The sequence below is a fragment of the Nycticebus coucang genome, chromosome 15 (assembly GCF_027406575.1).
Source record: "Nycticebus coucang isolate mNycCou1 chromosome 15, mNycCou1.pri, whole genome shotgun sequence".
Classification (NCBI taxonomy): domain Eukaryota; kingdom Metazoa; phylum Chordata; class Mammalia; order Primates; family Lorisidae; genus Nycticebus; species Nycticebus coucang.
The window spans coordinates 63,532,633-63,558,348 of record NC_069794.1 but is presented as its reverse complement, the minus strand read 5'-3'; the positions used below and the strand labels follow the sequence as shown (position 1 = coordinate 63,558,348).

The 25,716-nt window shown below is 38.9% G+C and overlaps 1 protein-coding gene across 1 annotated transcript in view; it reads left to right on the top strand.

The window, feature by feature from the left end:
* NUFIP1 (nuclear FMR1 interacting protein 1) overlaps nt 1–25,716 on the top strand; it is a 53,333-nt gene that overhangs the window by 4,222 nt on the left and 23,395 nt on the right. Inside the window, exons 2-5 of the mRNA XM_053563500.1 lie at nt 2,162–2,244; nt 3,601–3,699; nt 4,440–4,502; nt 5,148–5,224. Coding sequence (XP_053419475.1) covers nt 2,162–2,244; nt 3,601–3,699; nt 4,440–4,502; nt 5,148–5,224 — 322 coding nt within the window. The remainder of the gene's footprint in view (nt 1–2,161; nt 2,245–3,600; nt 3,700–4,439; nt 4,503–5,147; nt 5,225–25,716) is intronic.

Here is a 25,716-nt window from a genome sequence, read left to right as displayed (position 1 = left end):
AGAAAAAAAAAGAAACATAATGAAATGAGGTATGCTAATGTATTTTAAAGGTAGGGCCAATGTGATTTGCTGAAAGATGAGAAATGGGATTGAAATAAAGAGAAGAGGAGGAGAACTTGAAGTGGTTTGCTAAACAACTGAAAGGATGGAGTTACTGTTAACTGAGTTAGGGAAAAAATGTGGATGGAGCAAATTTGGAAGAAAGACCAGGAGCTGACTTTGGAATATGTTTGTGTCAAGTAGAAATACTGAATAGGCTTTTTGCTGTTAGCCTGTACTTTCAGGGGTGATTTATGGCTAGAACTGTAAATTTAGGTATCATTAGAGTATACAGATCATATTTATAGCACGAGATCGTTCATTTAAATCTATTCTCCTGGAGGGAGGTTAGGGTGGAGGGAGGGTAATGGGTGGGGCCACACCTACTGTGCATCTTAGAATGGGTACAGGCGAAACTCACTAAATGCAGAATACTAATGTCTACATACAATAACCAAGAAAATGCCATGAAGGCTACGTTGAACAGTTTGATGAGAATATTTCAGATTGTATATGAAACCAGCACATTGTACCCCTTGATTGCACTAATGTACACAGCTATGATTTAATAAAAAGTAAATAAATAAATAAAAAATAAATCTATTCTCCAAGTCTGCCTAAGATTCAGTTTACGTTAAATTGAATGAAAACTATCAGCATTTACTGTGCACCTGATGCTGGGACTATCAACATCCACTAAGTCAGGTGAGGTACCCTCATAAGTATGAATCACAATACAGTGTGACTGGTGGTGAAGGCATATAAAAGGTAATTTCAGAGTGCAGAGAGAATTGGGAAAGGCCTTTGGAAGATGTGTAGGATTTGGGAAGAGATACTTTTTAGGTAGAGGCAAAGAGGTGCTGGTAGAAGGTAAGTTCTGGAGATTGCATTGTTTTGTGTGACTGAAGCAGAGTATATGGAAGGTGTGGAGAAGGGTAGGGTAAGAAAATAAACTGGAATCTCATGAAAGGATTCTAGGAAGCTTAGTCTGTTTTGTGCTTCTGTGACAATACCATTTAATAAGAAATTAGTAAGAAACAGGAATTTATTCAATACCTGGTTTTGGAGGTTGGCAAGTCCTAGATTGAGAGGCCACATGTGGGGAGGACATTCTTGCTGGAAGACATCACTAGGTGAAAGAGTAAGAGAAGGGGCCAGATTAGTCCTTTTATGAAAAATCTATTCCTGAGATAATCACTCCCACTCTCTAAGAGTGCCATTAATCCATTCGTGACCTAATCATCTCAGCACTGCTGCTTTGGGTTTTTGGTTTCCCACACATGAACTTTGGGGGACACATTCAAACCATAGCAGCAGCCATTTGAAGATTTTTGAGTCAAGTTGTGACATGATTGGAGAATTATTTCTGTGTATCAGGTTCGTTGGAGGAGGGGGCTTAGGGACCAGAAGACAATTTGAGAGGCTGGCAAAGATCAGCCAGATCAGGAACTCTAAATTGGGCCCTGGCAATAAGAATGGAAAGGGGCAGGGGGATTTGAGAGGAGATGTATTCCACAAGGTTCTGTTTTCCTGGTGTAAAATTCTAGCCAAAGGAGTGGTATTAGGAATTTTACTTATTACATTTCTAATGTTTGAAATAACTGAAGGAATTTCATCAAGTTCGATTATCTATTCCTGCACTTAGATGCCTAAAGCGTCTGTGGACATGTAATCTCAACAGTCTTTTCTTCATTTGGAAAGTATTTATTGGGGCCAAGTGTGGTGGTTAATGCATGTAATCCCAGTGCTTTAGAGGCTGAGACTGGAAGATCGGAGTTCCACATTAGCTTGGGTAACATAGTGAGACCCTGTCACTGTGAAAAAAAAGAAAAGAAAAATTAGCCAGCTGTGGTGGTGCGGACCTCAGTCCTAGCTCCTCTGGAGGCTGAGGCTGTCATCATGCAACTGCACTCCAGCCTGGGGGATAGATAAAGACCTGTCTCAAAAAAAAATTAAAATATTTGGTAGACTAGTCTTAGTCTTGGTTAACTTGTTTGTGCTACTACTATTCTTCCTGTAAGGAGTAGTTTACCAGAGTAAATATTTGCGGTATGTTATGGTAAATAAAATTTAAGATAATTGTATAGTTGCAAACATTCATGGATCTCTTTTTGTTTTTTAGTTAAACATTCTTATTTTCCACGAAAATGTGAGGCAAAGTTCACTGACTTCAACTCACCTCCTTGTAGAAAACAGAAAAAGAAGGTATTTTTAAGATGTTCTTGAATTTGACACTTTGGTCCCTATGTCATTGTTCTTTTTTTATTTTTATTTTATTTTATTTATTTTTCCTAAGTCACTGTTTCTTATCTTGCATTTCTCTCTTAACTGACCCAGTGTTTTGTGTCCATTATTGACCCAGGAGCCTTGCTAGAAATAGAATTTTTAAAGGATCCTACCTGTAAGTACAAACTTCAAGCAAAATCTTTTTTGAGAAATGGAAAAATTATGGAAAAAGACAACATTGAATCCGTTTCAATACAGTATCAGAAGTGATAATAATCGAGAATTATGATTACAGATAAATGTCAATGTTATTAAACCTCGATATAGTAGAAAAAATAATATTACTAGCAGGATTGGGAGGGGAGGGAAGGATGGAATTTAGGGAGAAAAATAAAAGTCCAAACCTTTTCTCTTACAAGGCTGAAAGCACGAAATTAAGGACAAACTTTTCCATTTTCATAATCTTTTGGGAAGAGATATTTCTGTAAAAGATCAGTTCCTGAGAACATTTTCTATATGGTCTATTGCTGTAATAATCCTTTTTGTTCTGTGGTTAAGTGTGAACATAGCAAATTAGAAAAAATAAAAAATCTTTAAATGATTCTCCCCCCCAATGTAATGTAATATATATGTATATATACACATGTAAGCACACACACATATATGTTTCCTAAAAGAGTAAATGCTATTTTTACTCTTTATTTTTATATATATTTTTATATTATTCTTTTTTTATTTTTAGAGTAAATCTAAATATTTATTTTTAGATTATCTTGACATATGTGATCCTAAGTCTTAATTATATTTCCAATTTGAAATCTACTCATAGTTTATACTAGCTTTACTTAGTTAAAAAATCTTTTAAATTGGGTGGTGCCTGTGGCTCAGTGGGTAGGGCGCTGGCCTCATATACTGAGGGTGGCAGGTACGAACCCAGCCTCGGCCAAACTGCAACAAAAAAATAGCCGGGTGTTGTGGCAGATGCCTGTAGTCCCAGCTACTCGGGAGGCTGAGGCAAGCGAATCGTCCTAAGCCCAGGAGTTGGAGGTTGCTGTGAGCTGTGACGACATGGCACTCTACTGAGGGTGATAAAGTGAGACTCTGTCTCTAAAAAAAAAAGAAAAAGAAAAAATCTTTTCAATCATGGCTGGCTTCTGCTAATAATATTTGCTAAAAATAAAATAAACAATCATAAAAATATATTCAGAATTTTGTTTCACATATAAGGGTAATGTGAAAAATTGAGGTATATATTACTAGAAGGATAGCTATATTTTTATTATTGAGTAGCGATTTTTCACCAAAAGCCTAATGCCTCTTTGTTTTTGTTTGCAGAAAAGAAAGGAACCGGTTTTTCACTTTTTTTGTGATACCTGTGATCGTGGTTTTAAAAATCAAGAAAAGTATGACAAACACATGTCTGAACATACAAAAGTAGGTTCTCTTGGTTGAAAAGAGAATTTGAGATTTATTTAGGAAAACAGCCTTCTATTTGTAGATTTGGTAAAAATTTCAAGCTTGCTTTCCTTAAAAATGTGTGCTTTTCATAGAAATAGTTTGATAACTTGACAAATGGAGACAATAACCCTGGGATTTGTAGTTTGAGGGTAGAGAACCCACTGCTTTCAGAATAGGTAAGGTGGCAGCGAAGACAGGAGATTAGGCAGATCTGTCTGTATGCACCTCCACTGCTTGGTAGGAGGCTGGGTCCCCTCCAGTTGCCCTGTGCACGCTTGTTAGTTATTTTCCCATCAAGGCTGCCTGGAACCTTTAAACTACACTGTGTCATTTGGCCATGCCTATCACCCTCTAAGGATGGTGCAGACCTTATTAAGTACTTTTAAAAAGAATTTAACTAGAATGTTTAAAAAGTTAAAGTCATTGAGGTGTGGAAAAGGTCTCTTTGTGTTCATTCTCATAAAATTAAGAACAATAAATGCTTTCAATCAAGTGGAGAAGTAAATGATACGTATTACTATACCGAGTACTTTGAGAGTGTCATCCTTTTTAAATGCAGCTCTCTTTTGGAATGATCTTGTTTTGTTACTGTTATAAGTATGTAGTGATAATGCCACATAGATGGGATAACTATGTAATATGGCCAGAATATGTTCTGTGTATAGTCGGATAAATTTAATATGGAAAAATGAGTCTTTTTTTTAAAACTCTTACAGTGTCCTGAAGTAGATTGCTCTTTTAGTGCACATGAGAAGATTGTCCAGTTCCATTGGAAAAATGTAAGTGTTTTTATAAACCCTACCTTTTTTTGGTTATGTCCTTTTTCTATTTTATTGATCTGTTATTTTCATAGCTCTTCATTTATATGGATAATAATAAGTGACATTTGTGTGATACTTTGTAAAGGATTTTTAAATCTCTTATTCAATTTTATTGTCATGAACAACTATGTGAAGTAAGTAAACACTGTCCCCATTTAACAGATTTTAAAAAAATATCTTGCCTGAAGACTTGGGGCCAATTCTTGCACTTGAGTTTCTTGACTCCAAATTCTATTCTGTTTTACTATACCACGCTGCTTCAAATTGTCATATCTACTCATTTCTTATAGCTACCTCCCTTAGTTTTGATTAGTAAGTCATTCATTTGGGTATTTAATGTCATTTGAGAAAATGGGTAACATGACTACTTTGGATCCAAAATTATGTTACTTCTCCCCTCTGCTCATCAATAACATTAGTCAAAATACATGAGAAGTTATTCTCATAATTTCCTTTAAAGGAAAAGTCAGAAGATACATGAATAAAACCTGTATAGTTTTAAAATTGTATCCAGCATTAAATTTACTGGTCACAACAAAGTCTCCAAATTACTCAAAGACAAATGATGTGCTTCCTGATGTTTAGCAGGCTTTTTCCCCATAGATGCATGCTCCTGGGATGAAGAAGATCAAGTTAGACACTCCAGAGGAGATTGCAAGATGGAGGGAAGAAAGAAGGAAGTGAGTAAAGAGTTCAGAACCTGTGAAATAATACTTTCTAGTGGCAAGGCTTATCAGTGTAGTTAAATTCATTGAATTCCTCTATAATGTTGGACCTAGGGAAAGGGACTGTAAGCTGTATTATATGAGACTATCATTGAATGTAGTTTTGGGGAGACTTTATGGGAACTCTTGATTTAAATAACAAATGTGTTACAATGGGACTGTACACTGCTCTTTGAACAGAGCTGTTACATGTCACCTGTTAGACATTCAGTGGCTGAAGCAAGAATGGGTGAGTGCTCTTTTTTTTGTTTTTGAGACAGCGTCTCAAGCTGTCACCCTGGGTAGAATGCTATGGCATCAGAGCTCACAGCAAGCTCCAACTCTTGGGCTTAAGTGATTCTCTTGCCTCAGCCTCACAAGTAGCTGGGACTACAGGTGCTCACCACAGTGCCCGGCTGTTTTTGGTTGTAGTTGTCATTGTTTGACAGGCCTGGGCTGGATTTGAACCCTCCAGCTCCAGTGTATGTGGCTGGCACCCTAGTCGCTTGAGCTACAGGCGCCGTGGGTGGGCTCTCTTATTGAAAAATATACTACTGTATACTTTGCTGCTTTTGTTCTTCTGATTGTTGTTCTCAACAAAAAATTTTTAACTGATTGTTATATGTTAGGCAAAGGGGGTACAGTGTGAACAATCTACATACATATTTGTCCTTTAAGAAATTTGAGCATTTTACCACATGACTTGTGATTTTAGATTTATCAGGCAAGAACGTCTAGTTGATGTCTAGCTATACTACACTTAAGAAAAATCCCTCTAGGGCACTATTTTACTGTCTTCTCAGAAAGGACTAGGATACTTTATCCTGGAACGGAAGACTAAGGCAGAACTATCAGAATAATGAGATGTACTATTGAAGTCTACTGTTCTATCAGAATAATGAGATGTACTATTGAAGTCTACTGTTCTTTTAGAATTGAAAAGTAAGATGAGCCTGAGCTAAAAAAAGAATTATCCTTAAAAGTCAAAAAGAGTCTTAAAACTCTGTTGACTAGTAGGTTGCATTTGCCCTTTGTTCAACTTAGTTTAAGTTTTGAGTTTAAATCTACTTACATAGGGAGTGATATGCCAGATGTACCGTTCTGTGAACAAGTTAGGTGCCACTCTTCAAAGCTTTAGAGGTAATTCTGAGGGAGACCAATAGAAATATGAATATTCAGAACCAACAGAGAACAATTAGAATTCAGTAAAAGTGTATGTAAATATCAGATATTAATACTGTGTACAAAGCAAAATAATTGGGTTAAACAAGTAGAGTCAAACCATCAACATAGATGTGGTGGATGTAATAGAATTTCAGGAGCGTCTTTGGCTAACAAATGAAGGAATCTAGGCTCCCTGGAGTAAAATATACTAAAATGCTTTTCCCTTTATTTCTTTGGCAAAACCTTTTTTTTTTTAAGACAGAATCTCACTTTGTCACCTTTGGTAGATGCTGTGGTGTCATAGCTCATAGTAACCTCAAATTCTTGGGCTCAACTGATCTTCTTGCCTCAGCCTCCCAAGTAGCTGGGACTACAGGTGCGCAACACAACATCCAGCTATTTTTAGAGACAGGTCTCACTCTTGCTTAGGCTGGTATCAACTATTGAGTTCAGGCAGTCCATCTGCTTCAGCCTCCCAGAGTGCTGGGATTATAGGTGTGATCCACTGCGCCTAGCTCTTTGGCAAAATCTTAATCTTGTACACCTAAAGAGCTCCTGATTTGTCACTCTCTTCTTATTCTTCATTTCCTTTTATTGATGCCATCAGAGTGCCTGGTGCCTGTCTGTAACATAATAAGGAGCTTATACTAGTATGTCATTAGTATATTCCTTTCTTCCTTCATTGAGAAGTTTTTTTTTTTTTTAGAGAGAGAGTCTCACTTTATCACTCTCGGTAGAGTGCTGTAGCATCATAGCTCACAGCAACCTCCAGCTCTTGGGCTTAGGCGATTCTCTTGCCTCGGCCTCCCGAGTAGCTGGGACTACAGGCACCCGCCACAACGCCTGGCTATTTTTTCTTTGTTATTGTTGCAGTTTGTCTGAGGCTGGGTTCAAACCTGCCACCCTTGGTATATGGGGCTGATGCCTTACTCACTGGAGCCACAGGCATCACCCCATTGAGAAAGTTTTGTTAAGGAAAAAGACGTCAGCTAAACTAACATGCTTAGTGGCAGTTAATTTATGCTCTGATGTAAGTGTGTGGATTGGTTGCAAATTCTGAACCAAACTACCCTAAAGCATTATTTATTATGTCTTTGCAAATGCATAGGTTGATAATACAACCACAGTAGTATTTGTCACATTACATTATCCTTGGCCCTAGTCTTTGACATCTTTGATTCTACTGTGCTTTGCACAGTGCCCGGAATTTAGTATGTGAAGAATAAATATTTGTTGGCTGAATTACGGTTCAGTGATGTGATATGAGAAGACTCAGCCTTGGCAGTGATAGGGGAGCCATAGGCAATTGCTAGGTCAAACTTAGAAATTGAAGAAGTTGAGACCCTGTTGTTTGAATGTGTCCCTCACAAGTTCATGTTTTAGAAATTTGGTCCCTAAATGCAGCAATGTTGAGAGGTGGAACCTTTAGGAGGTGATTGAGTCATGAAGGCTTTGCCCTTGTGCCTGAGCTAATCTATTCATAGACAACTGGATTAATAGGTTGTCTAGAGCATGGGTTAGTTTTCACAAAAGTAAGTCTATCGTAAAAGCCATTTTGCCTATCTCTGATGAGCCCCCTTGCCATGTGATGCCTTGTGCTACCTCAGGACTCTGCAGAGAGTCCCCTTTAGGAAGAAGGGCCTTGCCAGATGTCGCCCCTCAATTTTGGATTTCCCAGCCTCCAGAACTGTAAGGAATAAATTTCTTTGCTTTATAAATTATCTGGTCTCAGGTATTCAGTTACAGCAACATAAACAGACTAAGATAGACCATGAACTAATTGGCCTTAGTGAAGAATTTACCAGTTGGTTGTATCTTTTTCTCATTTTTTTGTACAGAAGAATAAAGAAGAAGAGTTAACTCCACTTCCTGTCTGATAGATACATAGGTTTATTTTTTATTTTATTTTATTTTTTGAAACAGAGTCTCACTTTGTCACCCTGGGTAGGGTGCTGTGGCATCATAGCTCACAGCAACCACAAACTCTTGGGCTTATGCTGTAATTCTCTTGCCTCAGTCTCCCAAGTAGCTGGGACTACAGTCACCGGCCACAATACCTGGCTATTTTTAGAGACAGGGTCTCTTTCTTGCTCAGGCTGGTCTTGAACCCGTGAGCTCAGGCAATCCACTCACATCGGCCTCCCAGAGTGTTAAGATTACCAGTGTGAGCCACTGTGCCCTGCCTAGTTATGTAGGTTTAAAAGAACTAAAATGGTATTGCTGAAGACTGTATCTTGCTAAGATGGAATGGAAGTAGCATTACTATTAAGACACTAGGGATTTTTCTCCAACTAGTCCTGATTTTCATCAATTATAGGTTAGTACAGTTCAGTGGTGCCAGCCCCTTTTATAAACATTTAATTCTCTTGAGGGGAATGACAGTAGTTACAAGTTACTAATAATTAATAAAGCAACTGAGAATTTAAGAAAGCTAACTGTTGTTGAATCTCTGAAGTTTTGAGTTGACTTCAGGATCTAGGAAAGGTCTGAAATGACTTCCTGATTTGCCAACTTTGGTCATTTTATTTCTAGCTGTATAAATTAAATTATTGTATAAGTGGAAAAAATAGGGAACTACTATTAAAATTAGTGTAATAACTTAAGCATACTCTGTTCTTCTCCATCTGTAGCTATTTCACTCTCCAACACTGCTCTACTCTTCTCTCCCTCTCAGCGTGTAAGTACAAAGGACGTTGTCTAGTCTGGTAGAGATTAGTGTTCCATGCTATAAGGAGGTTGAGATAAACTCAGAACTAACTAGGGAAAAATAAGCGGAGGGAGGGATTAGTGGTCCCACAGAAGTTAGCATGTTCGAGGAACTGTGAGTATAGGTAAGAGATGACAGAAGCTTTAAAAAGACGACAGATGGAGAGAACTGGGTGCATATAGAACATTTGAGAGATGAAAACGAACAGTATTTGGTGATGATTATGAGGTTGAGGAGGGGAGAGGTTTTGAGGAGGACCCAATTTTCTAGTGTGAACACTTCTGTGAAAAGTGGTGCCTGTTGCTGAGATGGGGAACACAGAGGACAGGGTTTGGAGGTATTGATTTTGGACGTAGTTGAATGTAAAGAGATTTGGGACATCTATTTGAAGATATTTAGCAGACAGTTGGGACGTTGGTGATACTTTTTTTTTTTTTTTTTTGAGTTCAGAAACTAAATGTAGAAGATATTCCCCACAGAAAGCGGGTGGAGTGAAAAGAGATGGTAGCCTAGCATCGAACTTTGAGCCTTCCAACATTTAAAGGTCTTACGTACAGAGAGTAAAGGCCAGCAAGACTGCCCCGTAGGAGCCGGAGAAGTAGAAGAAAACTGAAACTGGTATGTCAGGGAAGCCAGTGAAGGGGAGAATTTCAAGAAGGAAGATATGGTTAGCAGTGCAGATTGCAAAGGAAAGGGCACTCAAAACAAGAACAAAAAATGGGGCGGCGCCTGTGGCTCAGTGAGTAGGGCCCCGGCCCCATATACCAAGGGTGACGGGTTCAAACCCAGCCCCGGCCAAACTGCAACCAAAAAATAGCCGGGCGTTGTGGCGGGCACTTGTAGTCCCAGCTACTTGGGAGGCTGAGGCAAGAGAATCACTTAAGCCCAGGAGTTGGAGGTTGCTGTGAGCTGTGTGAGGCCACGGCACTCTACCGAGGGCCATAAAGTGAGACCCTATCTCTACAAAAAAAAAAAAGAACAAAAAATGACTGATTTTTGTGACACATGTAGGGTTTCTTTGATGATGATTCCAGATGATTCCTTTCTCCTTTGAGCTTTCTGCCAAATGTCTCTAGCTCTCTCCCATTCTAACACCTCCTCAGTGGTTGTCTTTCGTACCCACTCTTGGCATGTTAGATGCTGCAATGGAAATGTGTATACTTTGAATTCATTTAACACCTTTTTATTGACATATTTCTGGTGTCCTTCACCTCATGCAGTTTCAGCCACTTGCTTTCATGGCCATATTGGATTTTGCAGTGGGATGAACTCCTCTTTGAGCATCACTTCCCAACCATCTAGGTCGCTGTTGCCTCTTTCTGGGATTAGGCTAGTAGAGACTTCCCATCCCTTAACTCCCTTACTTTTTTCCGTCTTTCCCCTCTGCCTTCTTCTCTACCCAGCCTAGCTCTCTTCACCCACTCTTGTTAGAATCTCAGCTCCTTTATTCCATTGTCCTGTCTCATACCTGCCTGGTAAAATCCCACCACCAACTGAGTTGATAAATTCTGTTCAAGAACACCATATTTTTTTTTTTTTATTTTTATTGTTGGGGATTCAAGAAACCAGGTTACACTGATTGCATTTGTTAGGTAAAGTCCCTCTTAGAATCCTGTCTTGCCCTCAAAAGGTATGGCACATACCAAGGCGCCACCCCCCTCCCTCCTTCCCTCTCTCTGCTCTTCCTTTCCCACCCCTCCCTCCTTCTTTCTCTCTCTGCTCTCCCCTACCCCCACCCCTACCATGCCCTTAATTGTCATTAATTGTCCTCATATCAAAACTGAGTACATAGGATTCATGCTTCTCCATTCTTAATGATGCTTTACTAAGAATAATGTGTTCCGCTTCCATCCAGTTAATACAAAGGCTGTAAAGTCTCCATTTTTTTTAATGGCTGAATAGTATTCCATGGTGTACATATACCACAGCTTGTTAATCCATTCTTGGGTTGGTGGGGATTTAGGCACATTTTGGAGATTGTAAATTGAGCTGTGATAAACAGTCTTGTGGCGAGTGTCTTTATTATAAAAGGATTTTTTTCCTTCTGGGTAGATGCCCAGTAATGGGATTGCAGGATCAAATGGGAGGTCTATTTTTTTTTTTTTAGAGACAGAGTCTCACTTTGTCACCCTTGGTAGAGTGCTGTGGCGTCACAGCTCACAGCAACCTCCAACTCCTGGGCATAGGCGATTTTCTTGCCTTAGCCTCCCAAGTAACTGGGACTACAGGCACCTGCCACAATGCCCGGCTGTTTTTTTTTTTTTTTTTCAGTTTTGGCAGGGGCTGGGTTTGAACCCGCCACCTCCAGCATATGGGGCCGGCATCCTACTCCTTTGAGCCACAGGCGCCACCCAGCCCAGCTGTTCTTTGTTGCAGTTTGGCTGGGGCTGGGTTTGAACCCAACACCCTCAGTTATATGGGGCCGGTGCCCTACCCACTGAGCCATAGGTACCACCCCAAATGGGAGGTCTAGCTTGAGTTCTTTTAGGGTTCTCCATACTTCCTTCCAAAAAGGTTGTATTAGTTTGCAGTCCCACCAGCAGTGTAAAAGTGTTCCCTTCTCTCCACATCATGCCAGCATCTGCAATTTTCAGATTTTGTGGTGTGGGCCATTCTCGCTGGGGTTAGATGGTATCTCAGGGTAGTTTTGATTTGCATTTCTCTAATATATAGGGATGATGAGCATTTTTTCATATGTTTGTTAGCTATTCGTCTGTCTTCTTTAGAGAAGGTTCTATTCATGTCTCTTGCCCATTGATATATGCGATAACAATCGCTTTTTTCATGTGGATTAATTTGAGTTCTCTATAGATCCTATTTATCAAGCTTTTGTCTGATTCAGAATATGCAAATATCCTTTCCCATTGTGTAGGTTGTCTCTTTGCTTTGGTTGTCTCCTTTTCCCATTGTGTAGGTTGTCTATTTGCTTTAGTTGTTGTCTCCTTAGCTGTATAGAAGCTTTTCAGTTTAATTAAGTCCCATTTGTTTATTTTTGTTGTTGTTGCAATTGCCATGGCAGTCTTCTTCATGAAGTCTTTCCCCAGGCCAATATCTCCCAGTGTTTTTCCTATGCTTTCTTTGAGGATTTTTATTGTTTCATGCCTTAATTAAGTCCTTTATCCATCTTGAATCAATTATTATGAGTGGAGAAAGATGTGGATATCCGGTTCTTCCAGCACCATTTATTGAATAGGGAGTCTTTCCCCCCAACGTATGTTCTTGTTTGGTTTGTCAAAGATTAGGTGGTTGTGAGATGTTAGTTTCATTTCCTGGTTTTGTATTAGATTCCAAATGTTTATGTATTTATTTTTGCTGTCTTGACCACCATGGCCTTGTAGTACAGCCTAAAATCTGGCATGCTGATGCCCCCAGCTTTGTTTTTATTATTAAGAACTGCCTTAGCTATATGGGTTTTTCCCTGGTTCCATACAAAATGCAGAATTCTTTTTTCCACATCTTGAAAGTACGATGTTGGTATTTTAATAGAGATGGCATTGAATTCGTAGATTGTTTTGGGAAGTATAGACATTTTAACAATATTGATTCTTCCCAGCCATGAGCATGATATATTCTTCCATTTGTTAATATCCTCTGCTATTTCCTTTCTTAGGATTTCATAGTTTTCTTTATAGAGGTCCTTCACCTCCTTTGTTAGGTATATTCCTAGGTATTTCATTTTCTTTGAAGCTATGGTGAAGGGAGTTGTGTCCTTAATTAGCTTCTCATCTTGACTGTTATTGGTGTATACAAAGGCTACTGACTTGTGGACATTGATTTTGTATCCTGAGACATTACTGTATTTTTTGATGACTTCTAGGAGTCTTATGGTTGAGTCTTTGGGGATCTCTAAGTATAAGATCATGTCGTCAGCAAAGAGGGAGAGTTTGACCTCCTCTGCTCCCATTTAGATTCCCTTTATTTCCTTGTCTTGCCTAATTGTATTGGCTAGAACTTCCAGCACTACGTTGAATAGTAAAGGTGACAGAGGACAACCTTGTCTGGTTCCAGTTCTAAGAGAAAAAGCTTTCAGTTTTACTCCATTCAGTAAAATATTGGCTGTGGGTTTGTCTAGATAGCTTCAATCAGTTTTAGAAATGTGCCACCTATGTCTATACTCTTCAGTGTTCTAATTAGAAAAGGATGCTGGATTTTATCAAATGCTTTTTCTGCATCTATTGAGAGGATCATGTGATCTTTATTTTTGCCTCTGTTAATATGGTGGATAATGTTTATAGACTTGCGTATGTTAAACCAGCCTTGCATCCCTGGAATGAAACCTACTTGATCATGATGTATGACTTTTTTGATGATAAGCTGTGATTTATTGGCTAGGATTTTGTTAAGAATTTTTGCATCTATATTCATGAGTGAGATTGGTCTGAAATTTTCCTTTTTAGTTGGTTCTTTTCCTGGTTTTGGTATTAGGGTGATGTTTGCTTCGTAGAACATGTTCGGGAAGATTCCTTCCTCCTCAATTTTTTGGAATCATTTCTACAGTACGGGAATAAGCTCTTCCTTGAAGGTTTGATAGAATTCTGGTATGAAGCCATCTGGACCAGGGCATTTTTTTCTTCGAAGCTTTTTTATTGTCTCTTTAATCTCAGTGCTTGAAATTGGTCTCTTCAGGAGCTCTATTTCTTCCTGGCTAAGTCTAGGGGAGAGGGTGTGATTCCAAATACTGATCCATTTCCTTCACAATGTCAAATTTCTGGGCATAGAGTTTCTGGTACTATTCAGAGATGATCTCTTAGATCTCTGTGGCATCAGTTGTTATTTCCCTTTTATCATTTCTGATTGAGGTTACTAGAGATTTTACTTTTCTATTTCTAGTTAATCTGGCCAAAGGTTTATCTATTTTATTTATTTTTTCAAAAAACCAACTCCTTGCTTTATTAATTTTCTGAATGATTCTTTTGTTTTCAATTTCATTGATCTCTGATTTAATTTTGGATATTTCTTTTTTTCTACTGGGTTTAGGCTTAAATTGTTCTTCTTCTTCCAATTCCATATGATGGCTTGTGAGTTTGTAGATGCCCTCTCTTTCTTTTTTTCGAATGTAGGCATCTAAAGCAATAGATTTTCCTCCCAGAACTGCTTTTGCAGTATCCTACAGGTTTTGGTAGCTTGTGTCTTCATTGTTGTTGTGCTCAAGGAAGTTAATGATTTCCTGTTTTATTTCTTCCTGCACCCAACTCTCATTCAACAGAAGGTTGTTTAATTTCCATGCCTTTGTGTGGGGTTGAATGTTTTTTGTCATAGTTGAGTTCTACCTTTAGTGTCTTATAGTCTGAGAAGATACAAGGTAAAAGTTCAGTTCTTTTGATTCTGTTGAGGTTTGTTTTGTGGCCTAGGATGTGATTAATTTTGGAGACTGTTCCTTGGGGCGATGAGAAGAATGTATATTCTTCATCTTTGGGATGGAGTATTCTATATGCGTCTATCAAGCACAGTTGTTCTAGGATCTTATTTAAGTCCTTTATATCTTTGTTTAATTTCTGTTTAGAGGATCTGTCCAGCTCTGTAAGAGGAGTGTTAAAGTCCCCTGTCATTATGGTATTATCCGATATTATATTGCTCAGACTGAGTAAGGTCTGTTTCAAGAATCTGGGAGCATTTAAATTGGGTACATACATATTTAGAATTAAAATGTCTTCTTGTTATATTTTTCCCTTGACCAATATAAAGTGACCATCTTTGTCTTTTTTGACTTTAGTTGCTTTAAATGCACATGTATCTGAAAATAAGATTGCAACTCCTCTTTTTTTCTGAATTCCGTTTGCCTGAAAAATTATCTTCCAACCCTTCACTCGGAGTTTTAATTTATCTTTTGAAGCTAGGTATATTTCCTACAGATGGCAAATGGATGGCTTGTGTTTTTTAATCCAGTCAGCCAATCTATGTCTCTTCAGTGGGGAATTCAGGCCATTAATATTTATTGAGATAATTGGTAAGTGTGGTAGTGTTCTGTTCATCTTATTTTGTGAGAGTCCATTGCTTAGTTTTATCTTTTGCATCAGTTTGGAAGTTAGGTTCTGTCCTTTAATTTCTGAGTTCTTTCTTTGCTGTTGATCCATTGTAATGGACAGTGTGTAGAACAGGTTGAAGTATTTCCTGTAGATCTGGTCTTGTTGTGGTGAATTTCCTCAATGTTTGCATATCAGTAAATGATACGATTTCTCTGTCAATTTTAAAGCTTGGCTTAACAGGATATAGAATTCTGTCTAGGCTAGAAATTGTTCTGTTTAAGTAGATTAAAGGTAGATGACCATTGTCTTGTTGCTTGAAAAGTTTCATTAGAGAAGTCTGCAGTCACCCTGATGGATTTACCCCTGTAGGTCAACTGGCGCTTACTCCTGGCAGCTTGAAGAATCTTTTCTTTTGTTTTGACTTTGGACAGGTTCATCACAAGGTGTCTTGGAGAACCTCGGTTAGAGTTGAGGCCACCTGGGGTCTGATATCCCTCTGAAAGGAGTATGTTAGAATTTTTGGTGATATTTGGGAAGTTTTCATTTATAACATTCTCTGGTATGGCTTCCATTTCCCTAGGGCATTCTTCTTCCCCTTCTGGGATTCCTATGACTTGTATGTTTGAATGCTTCATAAAGTCCCATAATTCTGTCAGTGAACATTCTGCTCTCTTCTTTTCTGCCTCTTTAACTGAGTTATCTCAAGAGCTTTGTCCTCTACCTCTGAGATTCTTTCTTCTGCATGATCTAATCTGTTGTTGATACTTTCCATTGCATCTTTAAGTTCCCTAAATGACAGCTTCAGTTCCTTCAGCTCTGCTATATCCTTTCTATATTCTTCATATAGTTCATGTCTTACTTGATTCTGTTTTTGGATTTCCTTTTGGTTATTTTCCACTTTATCAGAAGTTTCCTTCATTGCGTCCATCATTTCCTTCTTTGTTTTCATCATATGTATTCTAAGTTCCCTTTCTGTCATTCCTAACATTTTTTTATAGGTGGAATCCTCTGCAGTAGCTACCTCATAGTCCCTTGGGGGCGGGGCGGTTGTTCTGGACTGGTTTTTCATGTTGCCAGGATTTTTCTGCTGATTCTTCCTCACAAGTGATTTCTTTTATCAGTTTCCTTGCCCTAATTTTCCTTTCACTTCCTCTTGCCCTTTAAGTTGCCATACCTCTGGACTAGGGTTTCGGTGAGTCCTTTTGGTACAGTACCAGAAGCATGAGAAGATTGAAGAGCAAGAAGGGGAAAAGAAAGAAAGAAAAGAAAAGAAAAAAGACAAAGGAGAGGGGGTGGGTAAAGGGAATATTGACAAAAAGAAGAGAGGCACAGAAAGAGGGCGACAGAAGCAATATAGGTATACAGGAGGGTACTTTGACCCAACCTTAAAAACCCCCAACCTCTGGTGGTGCCACATTGGGTGGTTCCCTTGAGATCAGCAGCTCTTTACTAGCCTGTTTGAACACAGTACTCCACTTCCACCAAGTAGAGAGGAAAGACAAAAATGCTATAAATCCGGGCAGCGCCTGTGGCTCAATGGGGTAGGGCGCTGGCTCCATATGCTGGAGGTGGTGTGTTCAAACCCAGCCGCAGCCAAAAAAAAAAAAAAAAAGAAAAAGAAAAACTGCAAAAAAAAAAAAATGCTATAAATCCAACCAAAACAAGCAATCAGAAAACTTCACGGGATAAAATTTGGGGAAAAACCAAGTAATAGGGGTATAAACACTAGCAAAAATGAAGTTCTAATTGTTAAAAAAAGGCAACAATGGAAAATTATATTTAAATTATAAAAATGAAGAAAGAAAAGAAAAATCAATTGGGAAAATGTTGAAATTAAAAAGAAACAAAAACGGGTGGCACCTGTAATTCAGTGGGTAGGGTGCCAACCCCGTATACCAAGGGTGGCGGGTTCAAACCCAGCCCAGGCCAAACTGCAACAAAAAAATAGCTGGGTGTTGTGGCGGACGCCTGTAGTCCCAGCTACTTGGAAGGCTGAGGAAAGAGAATCGCCTAAGCCCAGGCACTGGAGGTCACTGTGAGCTGTGTGACCAAGAGTGATAGAGTGAGACTCTGTCTCTACAAAAAAAAAAAAAAGACAAAAAACCCCAGAAAGCAGTATATATATCTTGCTGAATATTGTGTAGGCAACAGGTGATCTTCTGGGGTATGAGATGTTAATCACAATGCTGATACGCCTGTATGAGATGGAGCCTGGAGGCCTCTGCTGATTTCTCAAACCCTGCAGTGGGTAGAGCCTAAATCTCTCCTTAGGCCTCTTAAAAGGCACTTTAAACTGCTAACCTTGGCTAAGCAGAAGCATTCCCAGGAAAGTACTTGTTGCTGGGATCACTCCCTATGTGGCTATCTGCTTGCCCATTGTGCCAAAACCAGTCTCACTCTATATGCCCCTGAGGGCCAAGGCTGTAAGACATCTCAGTCCCTATGTTTAGGATGCTCAGTCACTAGATTACTTGTCCAAGGTCTCATGCCCGATCCTTGCTCTGTGACCCTGAGGGCAGACCTTGCCGGGGCAGTTCTCCCACAATGGCTCTGCACAGCCCACATCCGAACACTATTAGCTCCATCTGGCTCAGCGGCTCAGTCTGGGGCCCTAGACAATGCTTATGGTCCTCCCCACTCTTGCCCAAGTTCTCCCAAGGTAATTCAACTGAGTGCCAAGTCCAAAAAAACCAAAACAGCTCACAGGTAAGGCCTTTCCAGTTTGCAGTCTCACTGCTGCTGTACCTACTGCTGCCGGCAGGATTAGACCAAACGAATGTATGGAACCACTGCTTTTGTCCTCATGGGGTCCAGAAGTCTCTCGCTGATTCCCTGTGTCCCCAAAGGGATGTTTCTGGGCAGATCCCACCAGCCAGAGATGCCTGGAGTCTTCTCTCCCCCCATACTTTTTTTTTGAGACAGAGTCTCTCACTCAGTCTCCTTGGGTTGAAGTGCTATGGCATCACAGCTCACAGCAACCTCAAATTCTTGGTTCAAGCGATTTTCTTGCCTTAGCCTCCCAAGTAACTGGGATGAGAGGCGCCTGCTACAACTCTGGCTATTTCTCGTTTTTTTTTGGATATGGGGTCTTGCTCTTGCTCTGGCATACTTTTTTAAAACATTGAAATGTACTTTGTGGGTGAATACTCCGAAGTGCTATCTGACTTGAGGAACTGACTTGACTACTGAGTAGGATTTTTTTGTATTTATTCTTTTGTAGTGCGAAATTAGATGTTCAATATACCTATGTTTCTTAGTTGTGTAGGTAACTGTGTAGGATAAAATTTAATAGTTGATTAACCTGATTTAATTTTTTAATTTTTAATATTTTATTTTTGAGACAGAGCCTCAAGTTTTCGCCCTGGGTAGAGAGCTGTGGCATCACAGCTCATAACAACCTCCAACCCCTGGGCTTAAGTGATTTTCTTGGCTCAGCCTCCCAAGTAGCTAGGACTACAGGTACCCGCCACAATGCCTGGCTATCTCTTTTTTTGGTTGTAGTTGTCATTGTTGTTTGGCAAGCCTGGGCTGGATTTGAACCCGCCACTACTAGTGTATGTGGCTGGTGCCTTAGCTGCTTGAGCTACGGGTGCTGAGCCAACTGATTTTATTTCAATCAGCTAAAATGCCAATGAAAAGAAAACTCCTTAGAGTTGGCTTGGTGTCTGCAGCTCAGCAGCTAGGGCGCCAGCCATATACACTGGGGATGGCTGATTTGATCCCAGCCCAGGCCTGCCAAACAACAGTGACAACTGCAACACAAAAATAGCTGGGCATTATGGTGGGCACCTGTAGTCCCAGCTCCTTGGGAGACAGAGGCAAGAGGATCACTTAAACCCAAGAGATTGAGGTTGCTGTGAGCTGTGACACCATGGCACTCTACCGATGGCAACATAGTGAGACTCTGTCTCAAAAATGTAAAAAATAAAAAAAAACTTCTTAGAGATGGCAGTCAGGATTCTATAATTTAGGTTTAACTTGCCTTTTCTGGTTGTTTCCACACTATTTGCTTATGGGAGCTTTTTATCTCACGGAGACTTGTTATTTATCATATCTTATAAAGGATTTGTGTCCTTTTTGCCCTCTTAGTTTTGCTCTTGCTGCTGCTTCTTGAAAATCTGACTGTCTCTATCTTTGAAGTTCTGCTCATTGCTCCTTAGCCCAGCTAAAATCCTGCCCCTCTGGGGATATTGTTCTTCATCACCCTAGAGGAATGTCTTGCCTTTCTTTGAATGCTATATCCCCACTCTGCCTCATTAGGATCACCTCCTTTATTACAGCCCGAGTGAACTTCTTTACATTAGTATCTTTTATTCTTGAATTAAGTGTAAGCTTTAGAAATGTAAGAGCCCTCTTTTATATGGTTGTTTATATGCCATGGGCCAAAGATACAGGTATAGGGGATCCTTATAAATGCTAATATACATAAATGGGGTTTTAAAATATTTTTATTATGGGTATAATTTTGTTTTGTTCCACATAAGTAAGTGGTTGGAGAAATCTTGCCGAAACTTATGTTTTGAAGTCATCTTTTGAACTGTACCTTTGTTTTTAGAGAAATTGGGTAGAAGTGTGTTGATCTGATTATTAATTATGGCTAGAAACTGGCTGGTTAGCTCAGTTGGTTAGTGCATGATGCTAATAATTAAGGCTGGCAATCAGGAGTGTACATAATAATACTTAAACTGCTATGGTTTTGAATACCAGATTCTTACCACACAGGGCAGACCATCATCAAGACAAACCACATTGATCTGTTTGAATGCTTTACTTCTTAAATTAGCTTTTCCCTCTAGAAATGTGAACTATGCCCCCTTGTGGTTCTGTGCAACAAGTGATTAAAGGAAAAATTAGCACTAGTTAGAGGAACTTGAAGTATGTTAATATTTGAAGATGAAAACTAGCTTGTGTGTATTTGTAGAAAGTCTTTGACAGAAGACAAGTTTAATTTTCTTTTTTTTTTTTTTTTGCAATTTTTTTTTTTTTTTTTTATTGTTGGGGATTCATTGAGGGTACAATAAGCCAGTTACACTGATTGCAGTTGTTAGGTAAAGTCCCTCTTGCAATCATGTCTTGCCCCCATAAAGTGTGACACACACTAAGGCCCCACCCCCCTCCCTCCATCCCTCTTTCTGTCCCCCCCCATAACCTTAATTGTCATTAATTGTCCTCATATCAAGATTGAGTACATAGGATTCATGCTTCTCCATTCTTGTGATGCTTTACTAAGAATAATGTCTTCCACTTCCATCCAGGTTAATACGAAGGATGTAAAGTCTCCATTTTTTTTAATGGCTGAATAGTATTCCATGGTATACATATACCACAGCTTGTTAATCCATTCCTGGGTTGGTGGGCATTTAGGCTGTTTCCACATTTTGGCGATTGTAAATTGAGCTGCAATAAACAGTCTAGTACAAGTGTCCTTATGATAAAAGGATTTTTTTCCTTCTGGATAGATGCCCAGTAATGGGATTGCAGGATCGAATGGGAGGTCTAGGTGACAAGTTTAATTTTCTAATATTAGCAAATAATCTTAGCAGCCTTTGAATATACGTTAGTGGACATAATGATACCTTTGAATACCTTATTGGCAATAGTTTAGTTTGAAATTTAGTGGTAAGCATTCTGTATTTGAAAAGGCAAAGATTTTGCTAAATGTGGCTGATATCTCAAAAAAAGAGAAGAGTGAACTCTTGCCATTAAGACTCTCGCTATAGTGTGAGATGTATTTTAAATATACATGAGGTGACCATAAGACCACAGGCATCTGATAATTTTAGCCATGTAGGGATAATGTTAACATATTTATAGTCAAGGGGTACTTGGAATCTTTGGCAGGCAGGGTCATCAATTTGTTTTATAAGCCTTCCTGTAAGAGGTGAAATATCCCCTCCCCATTGATTTTAAGGTATATTATACATATAGTAGAATTTACCCCTTCTAATGGATAGTTCTGACAAATATATACAATCCTATAAATACCACCATAATCAAGATACAGAACAATGTTTCATCAAGCCCCAAAATTCCCTTATGCACTTCAGCTTCTCCCTGAACCCCCTAGTAATTACTAGTCTGTTTCTGTTCCTATATTCATTCTTTTGCAGACTATCACATAAATGGAGTCATACAGTCTGTGGCTTTTTAAGTCTGAGTCTTTCACTTGTCATAAGGCATTTGGTATTCATCCATGTCATTGCATATAGCACTTGTTTGTTTTTTATGGCTAAATTTTGTTTCTCCATTTCCCAATTGAGGGTTGTTTCTAGTGTTCTGCCTTTATAAAGTCTTCACAAACATTCATGTATAGGCTTTTGTTTTGAATATGTGTTTTTAATTTTTTTGGATAAATACCTGGGGGGGGGAGACTGGTTGGCTATATGGAAGTCATACGTTTAACTTTATAAGAAATTGCCAACCCTGGCCGGGTGCAGTGGCTCATGCCTGTAATCCTAGCACTCTGGGAGGCCGAGGTGGATAGCTTGAGCTCATGAGTTTGAGGCCAGCATGAGTAAAAAGCGAGACCATGTCTGTACTAAAAATAGAAAGACTGAGGCAAAAGGATCACTTGAGCCCAAGAGTTGGAGGTCGCTATGAGCTATGATGCCATGGCATTCTACCCAGGGCGACAGCTTGAGACTCTGTCTCAAAAAAAAAAAAAAATTGCCAACCCTTTTAGGATGAGACTTTTTAAATCGAAATATGCCTGTCTGAACATTGAAAGTATCCAGATTAAAGAGGATGGCTGGGTGCAGTGGTGCTTGCATCAGTTAGGCTCCTACTCCAGGAAATGGAACAGCAACCTTACTACTGTGGCTTAGCACAAAGAAACCTCTTTTCCCCAAATTAGAATAATCCAGGGCTGCAGTTGCTCTTTGACAGTATTATCGGGTATAGGCTCAGTGGGTGGTTTTCATCTTGCCAGAAGGTTCCTGGTTGTGCAGATATTAAGCCCACATTCTAAGCAGAAAGAAGAGAAAAAGGTGAAAGGCACATGTAACCTCTCATTGGGAGAACAGCAGATTTGCTTTTAGCTCCAACCCAGAAATTCTCATATGGATCTCACTGGCTAAAAGTTGGTTGCTTGACCACCCTCGTGGCAGAGAAGTTGATAGAATCATCCCCAAGTGAAATTGCTAAGAAGAGAGGGAGACTAGGCATTTAGCAGTGTTTGCCTCAGTGCTTGGTGGCACAGTTTAAAGCTTGTCAAATTTCAAAACTGTAAGTAGAACTTGGAGGCAGTTCTGTCCTTCTGAATAAAGGATTGACTTGGCAAAGTGTTTAATGTGCTTATTGGTGATTCTTTGTGTGCAGGTGGGTAGGGGTGGAGGGGAAGGAGAGTCTAGATCTAGCTTCTAGAGGGCAGGCTAAAGGTATACTACGGTAGTGGTCAGAAGTGTCTTGGAAGAGGAGTGGGAAAAATCTGTTGAGTGCATAAAGTTACAGATTTGTAAAATGTGTAAGTGTTTAAATCAAATAAAGAAAATGGGTGAGGATGGCACTTCTGGATGAAGTTGATTTGGACCCGTGATGTTGCTTTATTAATAAGTGCTCCGAAATTATCTTTTGGTACTTGCTGAGTTCTTCTGAGGTTCTTCCATGTCTTTTTTCTCAAGTTCTTGCTCTTTAACATATTCTGAAGTGTTCATGCGTTTTTTTTGTTTGTTTGTTTTTGTTTTGTAGAGACAGAGTCTCACTGTACCGCCCTTGGTAGAGTGCCGTGGCGTCACACGGCTCACAGCAACCTCTAACTCTTGGGCTTACGCGATTCTCTTGCCTCAGCCTCCCGTGCAGCTGGGATGCAGGTGCCCGCCACAACGCCCGGCTATTTTTCTGTTGCAGTTTGGCCGGGGCTGGGTCCGAACCCGCCACCCTCGGCATATGGGGCCGGCGCCCTACTCACTGAGCCACAGGCGCCGCCCATGGTTTTTTTTTTTAAATATTTATATAGATATATAAGAGGGCTGTCCAGAGAATATTCAGCCATTGTTAATACTTTTCATAGTACATGGCTGGATACTTTTTGAGCCGCCCTCTTTATTTTACTATTAGAAGATATGGGAAATACTGCTGTTTTAGTACATTTGATAGATTCCTCAAAAATACACTAATACTCTCTCCACTAGTGTTTTTTTAAAAACCTATTCTGAAAATATATTTACTTTCTAAATTTCTATCATTCTCAATTTTTAAAAAATATTACTTAAACTCCAGAAAAAGTAATTCCATATTGGTATGGCAAATTTTTTTCTTATTTCTTAAATTTTATCTTTCTTACGAGAGCTGCATTCTTTCTGAGGAAGCCACTGTGTTCTTTGACATGCAGGAAAAATAAAGTCTTTGTATAATTGCTGTGTTAGAAAATCCTTTTGAAAGATTTCACGGAGTAATAATATTAAAGCTAAGAGAAAACTCTATAAAGATTTTCTTGGCATATATTGTTCCTTTATCTTTCAAAAAAGTACATCTTTGTCTTTATCACTTTTTTTTTCCAAGTTAGAAACTTCAAGGTTTTCTACTAATAACTTACCCTCAACCCCTTAGAAAACACCAAAAAAAAAAAAAAAATTTTTTTTTCCTGACCTAGGAGGTACAAACGTATGATTTGGCATTAGGGAAAGTGAGTGGTAAAGGTTCGTTTCCAGAACTTTGCTTTTAGAAAAAAATGGAACATTTTCACAGTAGATTGAGAGTCCACTAGGTGGAGTAGTTTTATAATATTTACTTCCATACGTAAGTGTGACTCTGAGCAAATCATTTTCTTTTCTTTCTTTTTTATTTCTAGAGCAAATTCTTTTTACTTGTGTCTCTAGTTCATTCAGAATTCCAAACAAAGGGAATCTGCTCCTAAAGAATGATGTGTCTTTTTGATGTTCAGAAAGAAAGAAAAACATAGTGGTATAGCTTGTGTTGAAGCTGTGAGTGGCTGTGTTTTATACAAAAGTCAATGTATGCGAAGTGATTTGCAGATAAGGAGAAATGTGGAGAGAATAATGTGGCTAGGGAAATGAGCTAAGACAATGGTTGGCACAGTTTTATGCATTTATTGGCTCTGTGGTGCTTAAAGATTGTCACTGGAAGCACAAGGTATAGGCAAGAGTAAAAGTGAAGCAGAGGTAAGGAATCTAAAAGGGGGAAGAGAGAAAGCTTGAAAAGAGCATATGGTTTCAGGACCATTTCTTCGTGGGGTATTGTGGGGAAGGTAGAAGGACAGGGTGAAAAGGGAAGTACAGAGAAACCACTGTGAAAGTGTCCCGTGTCACAGTCTATAAACTTCATAATATTCATTCTCTAACATGAGATATTAGACTAAGTTTTGTCTGTATGTAACTGTGCAGTGTAAGACATAATTTATGCCTTTTTCAGTAGTCATCAGACTTGTGATTGTAAGTGTACTTTAGGATATTGTCTCCTTCATCAAAGCTCTTTATTTTTTCTTATTTATGTGTCTCAGTTTTATGTTGGTGGAGAGGGGCTTCCTATTGTCGTTTTTGTCTATACCTAGATCTTGTGTTTCTGGTTTCCCTTTGGGGGGGAATAATTTGCTTTTTGGCACCCTTATTTTCCTTAGTTTCTAAGTCTCTGAGAGTTCTGTGTAAATAAGAATAAATTTTATTAGAAGATTTTATTTGAGTACTGAAAAATAGAATCTTATAACTTTGGAAAGGATATTGAAAATTCCTTACCTTAAGAAAATACAACCTGCCAGAAAGACAAAATGAGCTCTTTTTAAAGGCTTCCACCAAAGGAGTTTCCACACATCTTTGATGTCTCATTTAGGGAATTCTTTCTTACATCACACCTAAAATCCCTTTGCTGTAACAAATGTTTAAATTCTTTACTGTTGAAAAACACTTACCTAGCATCTGCTTACTTGTACATTGTATACTGTAGCACCAGATCTTGCTGTTTAACATGTGGCCAACATGTTAAAGGTCTGTAAAACTCAGAACAAAAATGTCGCAAAAACACAAGTAGTAAGACAAGAGGAAGTGGATTTGAGAGTTGTGGAGGATGTGAGTAGCTGTGAGATACACATCTAGCCAGTGTGGGGCCCGTGAATTCATCATCACCATTTTATCATTACTGCTTCTGCTTATTCTGACTTCAGCTTAAAAATGACTGGCTGTCATCCTCCCTGTAAACTATTTTATTGTCACTTCTGACCTTCTTTTAAAGGCTGTAATGGTTCCTCGCTTCTTTTTTTGGAGTTTTTATTTTTTTTATCCTATTAATCATCTTTGAGTCTCTTCTGAATTTCTTCCAAGTTTCATTTTTCCTCAGTGTTCCTTTTCAGTGTACAAGTATAAAACCAGATATAGTGCCCTAGAATATCTGACCACTTTTGAGTATCCTGGGAAGAAGATTTTACTCAACAGTCCTGCAAGTGCCAGAGTCCACTTCATATAACCTTATGTTATGTTTGCTTTCTAAAAATGTAGTCATATGTTGCACACTGGCTGTCAGATTTTTATCTCTTGTGACCTTGACCTTTTCCTCTTATATTTATTTATAGCTTGTACATTCATCATCTTTGATTTATGGAATTTATTTTTCTTGGCATGATATATTGCTTTGCACTGTCCTTATTGAAATTCATTGCTTTTTTCCCCTGATTACTTTACCAC